Source organism: Hakea prostrata, chromosome 5 (genome assembly GCF_041222555.1).
Source record: "Hakea prostrata isolate BN-2017 chromosome 5, UWA_Hpros_2, whole genome shotgun sequence".
Lineage (NCBI taxonomy): Eukaryota > Viridiplantae > Streptophyta > Magnoliopsida > Proteales > Proteaceae > Hakea > Hakea prostrata.
Window position 1 is genome coordinate 27,208,241 of NC_142604.1, and position 17,625 is coordinate 27,225,865.

General features: G+C 37.5%; 1 protein-coding gene across 1 annotated transcript in view; it reads right to left on the reverse strand.

Moving 5' to 3' along the window:
• Positions 1 to 17,625, reverse strand: part of ATLIG4 (DNA ligase IV) — a 102,896-nt gene that overhangs the window by 26,220 nt on the left and 59,051 nt on the right. The window contains exons 12-15 of the mRNA XM_089155469.1: positions 16,613 to 16,688; positions 2,356 to 2,480; positions 2,238 to 2,272; positions 2,085 to 2,143 (exon numbers count right to left, since the gene is read on the reverse strand). Coding sequence (XP_089011595.1) covers positions 2,085 to 2,143; positions 2,238 to 2,272; positions 2,356 to 2,480; positions 16,613 to 16,688 — 295 coding nt within the window. The remainder of the gene's footprint in view (positions 1 to 2,084; positions 2,144 to 2,237; positions 2,273 to 2,355; positions 2,481 to 16,612; positions 16,689 to 17,625) is intronic.

A 17,625-nucleotide genomic window follows, 5' to 3' on the forward strand; every position in this document is an offset into this window, starting at 1 on the left:
GCTCTCACCTAAACTTCCCCAATAACTCAAAACATGTCTCTTCTACTCTTCCTTCCCCCTATTTATAACAATTTGGTTCCTACAGTATTAATTAACAGAATCATCCTAACTCGAATAGGACTCTTCAAATCTAATCCTAATTCAAATAGGACTCTTCGAATCTAATCCTAAAAAGTAACCTAAATGTAATATAACTCTTCAAATCTTCCAATCGTCTCCTTCCCTAGATTTTAGGGATTTGCTTTCCACGCTGTCGAGTGTAGACTCGTGATACAAGGGGCTTATCAAATGAACAAAAGTGCTACACTGCTACTCTCTTATTTATCAAAAGCTAATTAATATTTTTTTAGTATTTAAATAATTTACAAAATATAAATACACACTAAATATTTTAAAAGCTCCACAACATGCTTTATAAATTGCATAAATACTTCCACTAATACTCTCCCATTTTTAAATATAAAACAGAAATTAATTAGTATTTTCTTAACATTAAATATTTTTTAAAATTATTTTAAAATCTTTCAAATAATAAAAATAAATAATTAACAACTCATAGCATAGAGATCAAGTGATGGTGTCTCACATACATTAATTTGAAGCTCATACATCATGTATACACACATTATTAGCAATATACCTAATTTACCAAATAATTTTTAAAAACAGAAAATAAAAAAAGAAATACTAGGAATAACCAAACACTAATTCTAACACTACACAATCATAGATCAATAGTCTAAAGTAAACATACTTCAATTTAAAAGCAATGCAAGTCGATTTGATTAGAAAAAAAAAATGGAAGGTTTTGTTAACTTACCTTGTAAGATTTGAGAAACCCCTCCAATGGAGGATCAAATCTAGTGTTGTCCCACAAATCAGGTGAAATGAGGGATGAAAGCAAGAAAACTGAAAAAAAAAATTCAAAACAGCTTGAAATCTAGAGTGGTGAAACCAGGAAACAGGCAAAACTCATGAAAATGAGGTCTTTAGGTTGAAAAAAGGTGACTTAGTAAATCAAGAAAGTAATGTTTCAAAACATGTCGGTACAAAAATTTCTGCAGGTTTCGGCCAAAATTTCGGTACTTTTTGGACAAAATTACTATATGTGGTTTTTGGTATGTTGGAAATGACTTAAGGTAGCCTAATGTTAGTACTTTTAATATATAAGATATGATATATTTATGTATATACACTAAAAATGTCACTTAAAATGCCTTAACCTCCTCGGAATTTCCTAGGTGGGCACTTCGTCACCTCACCACCTCAACTGGCCTAAACTGCCTTGCATCGCCTTGTCGCCATGACAACTATGAACATAACCAGCAAGCTGTAACTTTATGTCAATACATATCAATATGAATATTATGCATCATCATGCTTTGGAAATTTCCAAAAATTTTTAAATTTTGCTCGATACATATCAACGTGCATTTAGCCGATAGATGTTTGCAATACATACAGTTTAATATTTTTACTAAATTTTTTTATTTAAAATAAAAAAATCCTGTATCTCACTGTATTGGCCGATACAATGGGATACATAAGATACACTATAAGATTTTAAAATTAGAGAAATGTATCAGCATCTATTGTCTTGATGGTTTGTGGCTATGTCATTTCATATCAGCCAATACTTTTAAAGTTTCAAGAACCCAGTAGAAATCAAAGGTCAAAATCACATGTTGCATTGTTTAAAGGGTTTCACATGGTTTTAGCATTTTCTGGCAAAATTTTGCAAGTTTAACTTCAACAGCTATATAAATTCATCTATGTAGACCAACAGTATGAACCATGCTGACAGCTTAAAGACCAAAGTTGCAGAGGTGTTTTTTTTTTTTTTTTTTTTTTTTTGGGTATTTGGTATTTTGGAGGAGCAATACTGAGCAGTCATGAACATTAGGATCTTTTGGTCATCTGAACTAAATAAAATTAGGACACCCAAAAGGAATATACTAAACTAATTGGAAGCCAGCACAATGAGTTGACAAAACCATATTCATTTGGATGTCTGGTGGAGACATTAAGCTACAGGAAAGACCAACTATTTCAACGCAATCACGTGAAAAAATAAACAGAATTACCGTCTAGGATATAAATTGGGAGCAGAACGCTCAGCAAGGCCCATCAAAAATTGAGCTACCTGAAATTGATCAACAAAAATTCAGATACTGTTTCTGGTGGATGGCAGAATCACTTTAAAGAACTGCAGCATGAAAGAATAGGGGAGGACTGACCTCTCCTCCTCGACGTCCAGATCCATAGTACCCTCCTATCAATATGAGCATTAACTTAGAACAGTTAAATACATAAAAGTCGAATTAGCAGAATTTAAAAAATAAAGATATGTCAAACCTATGATCAGAGCGTCCAGATCAGAACCAGGGTGTATGTAATCTGGTTTCAACTTTAGCCACTTTCCACTTCGATCACCAGGTTCCCATTTAGAACCAAGGTCTTTCAGCACAATTCCTTCATCTCTAAATGGATTACAAAGTGGTTACACCAATAAATGAGAAATAAATACCAAAATCGAATTTGCTAACACAAGGCAACATGCCCACACACTCTTTTTATGCTCATTCACAGCCAGTGGCCCAGTACAGGAAATCATGTTCCAAACTATGGTGTTTGATTAGGTCATTAGCTGTGATTGGTATGTTTAGTTGCCACATGGCCCACATTTTTCATTAAAACTTTACAACAATACAGTGCACAAGAAGGTCCATTGCATCCCTTATGTCTATTTTAGTCATTTCTTATGTTTTCAGTATCAGCAATACATCATTACATCATGAACAGTAAATTTCCTTTGTAACTTTTTGAACAATTCTGTCCCTACCGGATGTGTTGCACTATTATTGTACATTGAATAGAAGTCAGTAGTCAACATTTCTCACCTTCTTCACACCATCCCTCAACCTACATCCTCTGTCATTTTGCTCAGTTTCCATTTAATCTTCTGTCTGTTAGTTACAAAAGAATTGTAACTGTTTGTCACCATTTACCCCTACTGCTTGTCCTTTCAGGACCTTCAAACCAAAGGAAGATCGATAGAGGGCATGAGTAGGATGGGCTATACTGTCCAGACTATGCTGCCCCTGTCCGTAACTGCTACCTCTATTGATGGTGTTTGATGCCTTCCCAGAATTATCATTTAGGACTATCTTTATCTAGGTATAAGTACATTCCTGAATTGAACTGTGAAGCCTGACAATCAGGCAAACATCATCATGCTTCTTACCTAGTTTTCTTAGTGCCTCATAATCGCTTGTTATTTGATTTAGTTCATTCGGATATTTGGGGTCCTTCTTATATCACAAACAGAAATAGTTTTCAATCTTTTGTTACTCTTGCAGATTCTCAACTTATGTGGTTGTACCACTTAAAGATAGAACTGAGTTTCTACCCATAATTTAAAATCTTATTAATGAAATCAAAATTCAAACTCATTTTACTTTGCTGGTTAAAATATTTTGTTCTGATAATGCTTTAGAATACACTCAACGTGAGATTCCCAATTTTTGTGCTATATATGGAACTATTCATGAGACCAATTGTTCCTATATGCCACAAGAAAATAAAGTTGCTGCCTGTGAGAACCAACATCTCCATAAGGTGGCTCAGGTTCTCATGCCCTACAATTCATGTCTCTATCCATTACTGAATACTGACATTAAGCAATTTTGACCACTTAACTATCTTGCTAAGCGCATGCCTTCAACCGTACTTCTGATGTAGCATGAGGAGTTATTGTTCACACTGCAGTAATATGAACAGTAACTTAGGAGATAATTCTTCATATTTGGTGTGCCTCAAGTCCAGCTTGCAAGGAGATAACTTCCAATTTGGAGGGCCCCAAGTCCAGCTTGTAATGAGATAAAATAGGAATTGTTTTTGTGGGATTCTGTACAGATAATGTAAGATTCTGTTCAAGGAAGAAATTTTGGTCAAAACATGAATTTTGACCCAGGAAAAGGCTGAAATTTGCATGTTTTGACCATAATTTCGGTTGAAATTTCTGATTTTTTAACTGAAGTTTTGATCTTCAATTTCAGGTCTCATATGGACTCAAAATGATATGGATACATGATACCTATTTCAAGCAAATAAACACTATGGAACGACTAGTTTACCATAAAAACCATTGAAAATGTAACATTCAAGTATATAGAATATATGAGAAGAAGTGAGAACATAACCAATTACAAGTCTACTCTATTCCATGTCTCCATCTTCCCTCAAAACCCAATACAAATGACAATACAAGTCCCATGATGTTTGCCCAATGTAGTTGTTGACGTAGTCAGCAACTGTAGCTCCATATGTGGCCTCATCCACATGCCTAAAATGTCTTGATAGTGGGAGGTTGTAAATCTCCAAATAAGGAATCTCCATATGTGGCCTCATCCACATGCATATGGAAAGGTTGGTGGTGGTTGTAGTATAGAGTGGAAGATCTACTCAACAAATGAAGAAACACCCGGACGTCGGCCAGGGGTAGGGACGTCATAAGCTCCATACCTGATAATAAGTTTCTAGTGGTTGACTCTAATGTGTGACAGTGGGAGGGACACCATAAGCTCTATAAGCTCCATGACCATAAGGCTCCATTGGTGGCTGACCTTGAGTCTGATAGCTAGGAGGGACACCATAAGCTCCATAAGTCGACCCAGTAGAACCAATACTCTTCACAACAATATCATATTAAGGACTCTGCAGGCTTATGCCATCCGGATCCTCTGGAGGTGGAGTCTCTAGAATCATCTATTATCATCGATCTCATAGATCCGACCAAGCTCTCCGTATCAGCCGGACGGTAAAACCCATATAATGGCGTGTCCCGGTGCTATATCCATGCTATCCCCTTCCTCGAATATGACAAGAAAACATTTTTGCCTTGAGAAGCAGCTCTAGTATTGTCTGAATCCTGTGTCGCGTGGGTGAACTGACTCTCACCTGTGAATCTCAGTGGTCGTCATCCCCCTCCCTACCTCTCACATACTGCTAGTGTTGGTGCTAGTGTTAGTGGTCTGTCCCTAGGATCAGTTGAATTCTGATCATGAGGTCCAACACCCTCCTCATCCCCTCCATCATCATCATCATCATTGTTATCATCATTGTTGAGGGGTGCCTGAGTCGCATCTTGGTGTCGGACTAGGCAAACAAATCCTCAATCTGAGTGGATGCACTAGGGTGTGGAACGAACAGACGAACGAGCGTTGCATGTGCATTCCCCTCCTAGGCCATGAAGTTTGCCAAATCAGCCCTATCTCCTCTAAAATCTGTCTACTAGGATGACCGCCCACATCATCCAGCAAAGACTCTCCATTGTCCTTGATACAGTCAACTACAGAGTTATCATCATCATCCATCTTAAATATATCAGCCAACTCGATATTGTTACTCTCTGTGTCCATCCCCTATCTAATATGATCCTCCATTAGTCTCATATTATAGCGTACATAGACAAGGTCCTTAAGACGCTTCACACCCAATTGGTTGTGCCTCTTCTAGTGGATGAGGCTGAAGGAGCTCCAATTTCGCTCACAACTAGCAGCGGAACATGTCTGGGAGAGCACTTTGCTTGCAATCTTATTCGAGTGGGGTGAGTCACGTCCAAATTGCGACCATCATTCAGTTACAACAAACATAGACTCCAAGTTATTTCAATACTTAAATAACTAAGTTAAAGATAAAATATAATTAATTATATATATAATGAATTAACTTATCCCTAACGGCAGATTCTCGTCTGATACGACCATGGAACGACCGAAGCTCCCAGTGGCATCCCTAAATGTTGTTATCTAACATATAAAGAGAAGAGAAAAAAAAACTAGGTTAATACTTAATAACTTAGTATAAAACTATGAATTGTGAAAATCAAATCACTATCTCACCTCCATAAGGATGATTGTTTGTTTAGATGGATCTAGTTCCAACCTCTCCACTACAATTTGGACGACATTCATCAAATCTTGTTTCATCCCAAGGTTGTCTTTGTAATGGTATTTGGGGTTTAAATAGTATGTTGCATAAGAAAAAGCAAAAATAAGAGGGAATAGATAATACTTAATATTGTGATAACATAATGAAAATTAATTTGATTCCAAGATTTAACAACTCACTAATCTTATACAGTGGATGTTGCAACGTACACTCCCATCTAACTCAGATGATGTCGAGGATTTTCTTGTTGCCTTGTGAGTAAACCTAAGCAACTTGCTGCTTCATCCTACTATTACAGCCCATATGTGTGGTAGAGTAGGTCTTCTTTGTTGATCTATCATCCTCAACACATGCACCACAGGCTCAAGCATCTTCACCACTATCCTCACATTATTCCAGAAACTGTCAGAGTATGGTCAACTATGCTCTCCTTCCTCCTACGGATGAAGAACCCTCTCAGTTAAACCACTTCTCTAGTGCAAACATGCTCCTAAGGCTACTCTTCCTACTCTCAAACCTCTACAGTGCTATCCAATTGGTAGCAAATTTAGTTATGCCTAGCCTCACTAAGTCACCCTAACAGTTGTCCCTCATCATCTTTAATGCATAGGTCTTTAATGCATAGGTGTGGTTATGGATGAAGGTGCTAACTTGTCGGCCTTGCTCCACTTTCTTCTTCACAAGCTTGACCTTTCCCATATCCTTCAACATTAAGCCAACGCAGTGAGCAGCACATGGAGTCCAAAAGAGCTTAAATCTATCCATTAAGGCATCAATACAAAGTTATAAAGAGTACATGTAATGTAAATATGTAATATATGTATTTAAAAATGAAAATTAGTACTAAAAGTATAAGCACGTTTTGATACCTGGGGTTCCCTTGCATCTTCAACCCAGCTTTCTTGTCATTGGAGCCATTATCAGTCACAATTTGGATCAAATTCTCCACTCCAACTTCCTACACCACTTGCTTTAATAATTTATAAATGTATTTTGCATCCTTCTTCTCACTAAATGCATCAGCCAACTTAAGGAGCACTATCCTTTCATTACAATTCAATATGAAATTGATTATTGACTATCTAGTGGAACCAATCCAACCATCAGCCATCATAATCACTCCATAATAAGCCTACATGGGCTTTAATCCATCAATAAACTCATCCATGTCCTCTTAAAAAGCTCCACAATATGCTCCAAAAATTACATGCATTTTTCTAATGATAATCTCCTATTATTTAATATAAAAAATAAAAAATTATTTTTTAATATCTAAATAATTTAAAAATTACAGAAAATACACACTAATTCTCTTAAAAAGCTCCACAACATGCTCCAAAAACTGCATACATGCTCCCAGTAATACTCTCCTATTTTTAAATTTAAAAAATAAGTTAATTCGTATTTTTTAATATTTAAAAAAATTTAAATTATTTAAATATATATTAAATATAGTAAAAATACATAATTAACAGAAAACAAATTTTGATTCAACACCATCATAGCAACATGGTGTCTCACAAACATTAATTTGAAGCTCATACATCTACTATACAAGTATACATATATATTTTTAGTAATATATATGATGTACAAAAAAAAATTAATAACAGAAAAATAAAAAAATACTAAGAACTAAAAACTATTTTTGACACAAAAGATTCATAGATCAACACACTAGACTAAACATACTTTAATTTGATTAAGTTGATTTGAGCCATAGACAACAAAAATAAAAAATGGAGAACTTTGTTAACTCACCTTATTTGATTCTCAAAAACCCAACAATAAAGGAGCAAGAGTTGAGAAGGAATGCAAAGGAGTTGCTAAAATGAGGCAAAATGTTGGTAGACTGCAAGAGAAATTAATAAATAAAAAAAAACCAACAAAACAAAACCTTAAAAAAAGCTCAAAATTTCGAGTGGCGGTATCGCACGAAATTGGCCAAACTTGCGTAATTTCGCAAGTTCCACTGGAAACATGTCATTTTATAACCTGGGTGAGTAACGTTTCGAAATGATACAAAATTTCATGTCGTTTCGACCGTGGAAGAAAATTCGATCGAAATGATCGAAATTTCGATCGAAATGCCTGCAAAAATCCAACTCGAAACGAAATTTAGTAGTAGGCACGAAAAGTATCCATTTCGTTTCGTATTGACCAAAATTTCGGTCGATACGAGTCGAAATTTCGGCCCGATACCATATCGGGCCGAACCGACACTTGCGAAGGCTTTAAAATACCCAAAATCGAGCTCATTTTCGACCTACCGTCAGTTTCGACTGTTTCGAGCGATATCGCCCAGGAGATTTCGACCTGATTTTGCATTTTTTGCTCATTTCTCTTGCCTTCATCCCATTCTACACCTAATTTCTAGTATTCCATTTCCTTCAAACACTTTATTTGCTCCTCCATATGTGCATTTTCTCAAATCTTGCAAGGTGAGTAACCAACTTCCTCATTTTTTTATTTTTGTTTCATTTGTGCCTTAAATCATGTTAGATTGCTTCCAAATTTATATATGTTTACTTTAGAGTGATGATCTATGAATTTGTAGTGTCAAAATTATTTTTTGATTCTTCCTACTATTTTTTTATTTTTCTGTTATTAAAAATTATTTACTAAATTATGTATATTGTTAAAAATATTTATGTATAGTACACGTATAAGCTTCAAATGGATGTATGTGAGAGTTGAGACACCATATTGATGTGATGGTGTTGAATTAATTTTTTTTTTGTTAATTATGTAATTTTACTGTATTTAATATATATTTAAATAATTAAAAAAATATTTAAATATTAAAAAAATAATTAATTTCTGTTTTAAATTTAAAAATAGGAGAGTATTAGTGGAAGCATGTATGCAATTTTTTGAGCATGTTGTGGATATTTTTAATATAGTTAGTGTGTATTTTATATATTTTAAAATTATTTCTATATTAAAAAATACTTATATAGTTATACATATATTTTTTTTAATATTTAAAAATAGGAGGTTATTATTAGAAGCATGTATGTCATTTTTGGAGCATATTGTGGAGCTTTTCAAGATACTTAGTGTGTGTTTCTTGTATCAAGCACTCTATTTAAAGATGTCAGACATAGCTTGGGATCATGGGAGGCCACTGACAGCTGATAAGAGGAAGAGTGAGTGTAATTACTGCAAGAAACAAATAGGAGGAGGTGGGGCCACTAGATTGAAGGTGCATCTAGCTTGTGGCAACAAGGATGTAACAGGGTGCCCAAAGTTGCCTGTAGAGGTCAAGAAGGCAATGGCCTCATATATTAGTGGTTGAAAGCAAAAGAGGAAAGAGAAGAGAACACAAAGGGATGAGTTCGAGGATGCCTACTTAGATGACCTTCCAGATCCTGAGGGTTATGGTAGGGATGAGCCAGGAGACAGTGACCCTGATCCAGAGGCCGATCAGATGAGGAGGGCGATGATGATGAGTAGGGAGCAACAGAGGATTAGTGACATCAGGAGGCAACAGAGGGGTCTGGGTTGTGGGTCCTCTAGAGAGCCAGTAGGTATGGGAGGCATAGGTGGCTCCCAAGTCCCTATGAGGAGGTCTCAGAGTGTCAGGCAGGAGGCTCCTATCCCACGGGCCCCTACAAGGGGTCGAGATTCCTCAGCACATCCTACAAATCCAGATCTTAAGATTCTTCGCAATGATCCGGCCCTATTTGCGAGGCTGAGCATAAACAGAGAAAGTTGAAGCACTTATGGGGGAGTGTGAAGGAGAAAGTGGGGATGGCTTTCTCCAAATGGGCGCATTACCATAGTGTTCCAGTACATACAGCTCAGGGGCCCTACTACAGAGATATGATTGAGCAGATAGGCAGGGTTGGGAGTGGTGTACAGGGCCCCACTCCATATGAGATATATAATGTGTATTTGCCTAAGCATAAAGAGGACATAAATGAATACATTAAGGGATTAAAGCCCAAGTGGAATCATTATGGAGTGACTCTGATGGCTGATGGTTGGACTGGTCCAACTAGACAGTCCATCATCAATTTCATGTTGAATTGTGATGGGAGGACAGTGTTCCTCAAGTCAGTAGATGCATCCGGTGAGAAGAAGGATGCAAAATACAATAACAAATTACTGAAGCAAGTGGTGAAGGAGGTTGGAGTGGAAAATGTAGTTCAAATTGTGACTGATAATGGCTCCAACTACAAGAAAGCTGGGTTGAAGATGCAAGAGAACTCCAGGTATCTAAAGTCTAAACATATAGTATTAATTTTCATTTGTAAATACATATATTTACATTACACATATACATGTACACTTTATAACTTTGTATTGATGGCTTGATGCCTTAATGGATGGACTATAGGCTCTTTTGGACTCCTTGTGCTGCTCACTGCATTGACTTAATGTTGAAGGAGATTGGAAAGGTCAAGCTTGTGAAGAATACGGTGGACCAAGCTCGACATGTTAGCACCTTCATATATAACCACACCTATGCATTAAGGATGATGAGGGACAAGTGTCAAGGTAAGTTAGTGAGGCCAGGCATAACCAGATTTGCTACTAATTGGATAGCACTGCAGAGCTTTGAGAGTAGGAAGACTGGCCTTAGGAGTATGTTTGCATCAGAGGATTGGTTTAACTAGGAGGGTTCTTCATCAGTGGGAGGAAGGAGAGCTCAGTTGACTATCCTTGATAAGAGTTTCTGGCACAATGTGAGGATAGTAGTGAAGATGCTTGAGCCTGTGGTGCATGTGTTGAGGATGGTAGATCAGCAAAGAAAACCTACTCTAGCACACATATTTGCTGTAGTAGATAGGATGAAGCAGCAAGTTGCTCAGGTCCACCCACGTGGCAACAAGAAAGTCCTTCAAATCATCAACAGTAGATGGGAGTCTATGTTGCAACATCCACTGCATAAGGCTGGTGAGTTGTTAAGTTGTTAAGTACTTAAGTGACTTAAGAATTTAATTTAATTTTCATTATGTTATCACACTATTAAGGCTTAAGCATTAACTATTCCCTTTTATGACATACTTTTTCTTACACAGCATACTATTTAAATCCCAATTACCATTACAAGGACAATCTTGGGATGAGGAAAGATTTGATGGATGCTGTCCAAACTGTAGTGGAGAAGTTCGAACCGAATACAGCTAAACAAGCAGTCATCCTTATGGAGGTGAGATAGTGATTAGAATCATTTGATATTCACAATTCGTAGTTTTATACTAAGTCATTAACCTAGTAAGTAGTAACTACTAACTAGTTATTGTTTTTTCTCTTTATATATTAGATAAAGGCTTTTAGGGATGCCACTGGGAGCTTCGGTCGTGCTGTGGCCGTATCGGGACGGGAAACCGCCCCTGCGGGTAAGTTCATTCATTTATTTCATTATACATTTAATTATTATATTCTATCTTTAATTTAGTTATTTAAGTATTAAAATGACTTGGAGTCTATGTTTGTTGCAGCTGAGTGGTGGTTGCAATTTGGACGTGATTCACACAACTTGAGTAGGATTGCAAGCAAAGTGCTCTCCCAAACATGTTCTGCCACTGGTTGTGAGCGAAATTGGAGCACCTTCAGCCTCATTCACTCGAAGAGGCGCAACCGATTGGGTGTGAAGTGTCTAGAGGACCTTGTCTACCTACACTATAATATGAGACTGAGAGAGGATCATATTAGACAGGGGATGGACAGAGAGAGCACCAATATCGAGTTGGCCGACATATTTGAGATGGATGATGATGATAACCCAGTAGTTGACTGGATCAGGTATAGTGGAGACGAATTGCTGGATGAGGATGGAGGTCTTCCCAATAGTCAGATTGCAGAGGAGATGGGGGCTGATGTGGGGGACTTCATGGCCCAGGAGGGGAGGCCACATGCAGAGCCCGCCCGTCCCTTCGTGCCACACCCTAATGCATCCACCCAGAGTGAGGATTTGATTTTCTGGTCCGACACTGAGGATGAGGTGATTCAGGCCTCCGGCGATGACGACGATGGTGGTGATGATGACGGTGATGGTGATGATGGAGGGGATGAGGAGGGTGTGGGACCTCGTGATCAGGATTCAGCTGATCCTAGGGAGAGACAAAAATGTTTCCTCTACATATTCGAGGAAGGGGAAGGGGAGACAGCATGGCTGGAGCACAAAGGACACGCCATCATATGGGTCCTACCGTCCATCCGATGCCGAGAGCTTGGTGGGATCTATGAGATCGATGAGCATTGATGATGCTAGAGACTCCTCCACCTCAAGAGGATCCGGATGGCATAGGCCTGCAGAGTCCTCATATGATACTGCTGTGGAGAGTATTGGTTCTACCAAGTCAACTTATGGTTATGGTCCTTATGGTTATGGACCATATGGTGTCCCTCCTGGCTATCAGATTCAGGGTCAGGCCAGTCAGCCACGACTGAAGCCTTATGGTTATGGAGCGGCCTATGGAGCTTATGGTGTCCCTCCCACTGTCGATTATCGGAGTCAGCCACTGCGACCTTATCAGTATCCTTATCCTTCTCCTAGTCCTGAGAGCTAGGGGCAGAGTGGTCTGTCATTTGTTGAGCAGATCTTCCACACTATTCCACAGCCACAAGGCCCACCACCACCAGTTCCTTTGGAGATTCACAACTTCCCACCGTTAGGGAATCTTATGCATGTGGATGAGGCCACATACAAAGGTGCAGTTTTTGACTATGTCCAAAACTATATGGGGCGGGGGCAAACATCATGGGAGTTATATTGTCATTTGTATGGGGTGCAGATGGAAGAGGGAGACCTTGAGGCTTGAATAGAATAGACTTGTAAGTTGTAAGTTGTAACTTGTAAGTAATAACAATACAGCTTCTTCTCTGATTCATGTACTATATACTTGGAATGTTGGATGTTACATTTTCAGTAGTTTTTTAGTAAACTAGTAGTTATTATAGTGTTTATTATGCTTGAAATAGCTAGTATGCAAAAATCCAAATCAATTTGAGTGCATTTGAGGCTCGAAATTGAGTTTTCAAGAATCAGGAAAAAAGTATCCAGTTTCGGTCGAAATGTTCATTTCGATCGAATTTTTTACCTTGGTTTCGACCAAAATTTCGTATTTTTCGGTCAAAACATATAACTTTTCCAAAATTTTGGGTTTTTCATTTCCTTTTCCAAAAATGCAGGCATCTCGGTCGAAATTGTCGATACCGATTACTGGTAATCTTTGGATTATTGGATAATTGCCCAATCGATTGATAATCTATCTTTCAATGAAAAAAGCCAACATTGAAAGGATGGTATTTCAAAAGACTTTTTAAAATAAAATACCATATCCTTTAGCCACCAAAATTCCTTCCATGAATCTGTTATATATTTAGTAAGATAATTATGAAATCAGATTTTTAATTCGGGTAGGATATCGAGGATCAGTTGTAGTCAGTTTTAAATTGCTAAAAGTCCTAGTAAGATCAGTTCTTTTGTTAGTTTATAATTACTAATATTCCATCTCCCACTATATGTTTTCATATTGTAGTATGTCACTTCAATTCTTTAAACACTTGTAATCGATTTATTTCGGCGAGGAATAGAAAAATGAAGTAAAAGCTTGAGTTACATACGTTTTCAGTTCTTCCCCTTTTTCAAGCCTGATTCTTCTCAGGTTTCCCCCCTCTTCCCACTGTCTTCTTTATCCTGTTCCCCATCAACTTTCTAATAAACTCCGTCTCCTAAGGTCTTTATTGATGTATCTCATTTATCTTTACCATTAAGAATATTTGGTTATGAGCTTTGTGCAAAACTTGTGTGGTCCAACAGATAAGTTTTTCCCCTAGGTCTACCATGTATATTTTATTAGGGTACTCCTATACTCAAAAAGGATAGAGGTGTTATGATGCCCTCACTTGCAAACAATTTGTAAGCACCGATGTGACCTTCTATGAGGAAAGCCTTCAAAAGGAAAGGTTTGATTATGCAATGGTTGATGGCCCTCTTTAGGGGAAATTGATTGTGTTCCTAATATTTCACTCAGATTACTTATAGCCCAAGAGTTGCATCGACAAGGTCAATTCTAGAAGGATAAAACAGCAGGGATGGTAAGGAGAGGTTTTACTGGCCTGGCATCCACAAAGATGCCTAAACATATGTCAAACAGTGTTGGGCTTAACGACTTCAAAAGGGACAAGCAGTAACCAAAGTTTGTATACACCTTTGCATAAACCTAAGGTGGATGTTAAAATTGCTGATTTGCAGACTGTTCATGATACTGTGAAGGCGAACATGGACCAGCTCTATGATCAGTTTAGAGCATATGCAGACAAGACCAGGAAACGTATCCGCTAGGTGACCAACGCAAATTGAAGCCCCTCAAAATTGGCCCTTATCAAATACTGGAGAAGCTGGGCAGTGGGCACCCATGCTTACCGAGTTGGACTTTTTGATGAGTTAAACTTCCTGATGAAATGAGTATTTCTAACGTCTTCAATGTGCAGCACTTATTTTCTCTTCATTGAAACACACCCAAGCTTAAGGACAAGCTCATCTCAAGAGGTGAACCCTAATATAGAGCCAGCACCAGAGATATTAGGAAGAGGAGGAAAATTTGACCCAGCTTGGAGAAAGAATTTGCAGTTATGGAAAAGAGGAAGCACCTGAAGAGCCTGTAAAGATCAAACTCAATCAAGCAAAGGACAAACTCATCTCAAGAGGTGAATCCTAATATAGAGCTAGAACAAGAGATATTAGGAAGAGGAGGAGGAGAATTTGACCCAGCTTGGAGAAAGAAGTTGCAGTTATGGAAGAGAAGAAGCACCTGAAGAGCCTGCGAAGACCAAACTCAATCAAGCAAAGAAGAACAATTTAATCACAGGAACCTGCCAGGCAGAACAACTCAAAATTGAGCTTCTGAGTTAGCATCAATAGTTGCTTTGTCCTATTTACTTTACTTTGCCAATTTTATTTATTAACTTACAAAATGCCAAGTTAGGATAACTAACATAATCCTTTTATAACTAACATGGCTCTTTCATTAAACTGAAAAGGGGGAAATTGATTTTCTTCATCATTATTGCTTTCTGAATAAACTTGGCAGAAGTTTTTTGGTGCATTCTTCTGCTGTTATTCGATCTTCACAACACTATTTGATGCAGAATCACCACTAAATTGGGCCTCCCCGGTATTAGGTCATATATGTTTTAGGTATTTAGTTCCTTTGATTACCTTGCAATTGGTAAACATGATGGGCCTAAAATATGGGTAGAAAGTAAGCAAAGTTTATTTCATTAAATTGGTTAATAGTCCTATTTTAAGTCTATTTACAATTTCACATTCTTATTCCATAACCTAGATAGTTTTGGTTACCTAATAGGTTAAGGATTGAGTTAGGCCTATCCGTTTTAGCATAAGAGTCCATTTTAGAGTTAATTTCTAATTTTGACTCCTTATCTGAGTTTGAAACTATGCTAGCAAATGTGGCTATAGATAGATGTAATTGCTCAACTGAGTAATGACTCCATGAATTGAATTTTGATTTTTACTGATTGCATCAGTGAGGTACAATAGGGATCAAAATAGCCACTGAGCATAACTATTGAGACAAGGTTGCATAGGAAAAATGCCTCCCTGGACTCCACTTGTGTGAAGCCTTTGACATCGGGTTCCCCCTTTTGCTACTAGTAAGGTACTACAACATAGCATCATTGTGTTGCCAAGTTGCCAACTCCTCCCTTCTCATGTGATTTCTTATCTTCTCTTTTTCTATTTCCTTCATCCAAAAAAAATATTCTTATTCAACTTGATGTTCAAGAATATTTTCAACAAAAATAAGTTGAATTATCCTCCAACCCCAATTCTCTTTTTTCTGATTTTCTAACCTACCAAATTCCCCAAGCCTTCTTTCTTTTTCTTTTCTTTTTTTCTTTTTTTCCGTCTTCTTACTTTCTATTTTCATACCGAGAAAACCCAAATTTCTAATTAGACCTAGAGCAATCTTTACCATTAGAACCGTCCCAAACTTTAGGTATCATTCTTATATGTCATGACCTAAATTCTGCACAAGTTTCAGCCCCACACAACCAAAATGACATATATTCTTGTGTACCCCTAAAACCCTAAAATCCTTACCATTTAAATTAAGATCCTAGAAGACTACCTTAGTTGATCAACTCAGTCTAGGGGCATGTCATGGTTCTTAAAGTTGTCCGCCTAGACCCATTTTCAGGTCAAGGTGACCTGGTGTCGCCTTGCTTGGGGTCAGCTTGGTTTTCATTACCCTTTATCGCGTTGCCTCACCTTGTTGCCTTGACAACCATGTGCCATTCTTGTTGGAATACTTAATTGTGAATATTTGTTCATGTTTTCCATCTGATGCATCCAAATGGAAATCATTAGTTGTTTCCGTAATGAATCAGAAGGAATTTTTAAGGTATTTCAATTGAAATCAAATATTCAGTAAATGGTCCAGTTTCTGAAGCAGTAAACTTTCTTTCACAGTGATGGAGGTTGAGCAGACATTATCAACGGTTACTAGTAATAACTCCAGATCCTCTGCATAACAGATTAACAGGTTATTTATGCAAGATAAAAGGCCTGATTTTGATTAACATGACATTTATCATTAAGTCAGGTGTGCATTCAGCATTCGAATGAATATAACACCTCTTCATAATTGGAACATGGAAAATTTTGTAGGAAAAGCTTACTCACCTGTTTTCTATAGTTCCCCTGAAAAACCTCTCAACATCTTCCACACTATTTGCAACAAGAGACCAGCACGGCTCCACTGCATGATCAATACAACAAACTACTATGAGACACCTACTATACTGATGAACTTCGTTCAGTAAACCAACAGAAAATCCATGACATCTTGAGGCTTAAAAAAGTTTCTTGCTGTATCCAAAGAAACTAACAGAAAAGTATGCCAATGTGTACATATAATTCAGGATTAACAAATAGGCCGTCAGTTTCACGAAAGCAGACCAAAAGAAAAGCATGGAACCAGAGATGAAGGAGAATAAGCAAGGAAGCAAAGAGCAAGGAAGGAGAGTTTTATAGAATGCAGCTCTACCCCCAGGCAGTGGCTCTCTTAAAAACAATAGGAAACCCAGAAGTTTCCTAAATTAGGTTACATGCAAAACACAAACTAATAGTGTTGCTTGATACTCAAGCTATGAAGATAAAAAGAAAAGAAAGACACTGGAATGATATGTGGGTCACAACCCATTTGCACCCCCACAGTACACAAGGGTTGTATACCCTTCTTTGCATGGCATCTTTAACATGGGCTGTGAGAAGAATGTTGGACATCTGCATCTCTAGTCTCAGTGGACTAGAATGGCCCAAGTTCAGAAGGAATTAAGCTAAATTAAAGTTATGCAACTTAAAATTTTGGCTAAAGAATTAAATTATGTCTTACATACATTTCACCTCTATAAGCAACAAAAGGAAATCCCCAAAGAAGCAGAACCACACCAATGAACATGGTTATCAAAGCGTCCGCCTATGCGGCAAAGCGGTTTTTGAACCTCTTAAATTGTGACCACTTAACTAACGAACTGATTTCTTGCCGCTTTTTTGCTTAGGCACTACCGCTTTACTGCCTTTTGCGCCATATTGCCTCCTAGATGCTAAAGCAACCGCTTTTTTTACATTTTGTAATTTGTGCATATTATTTTTTCTTTTTTTTTTTTTAATCATAATTTATTCTACAATGCCGT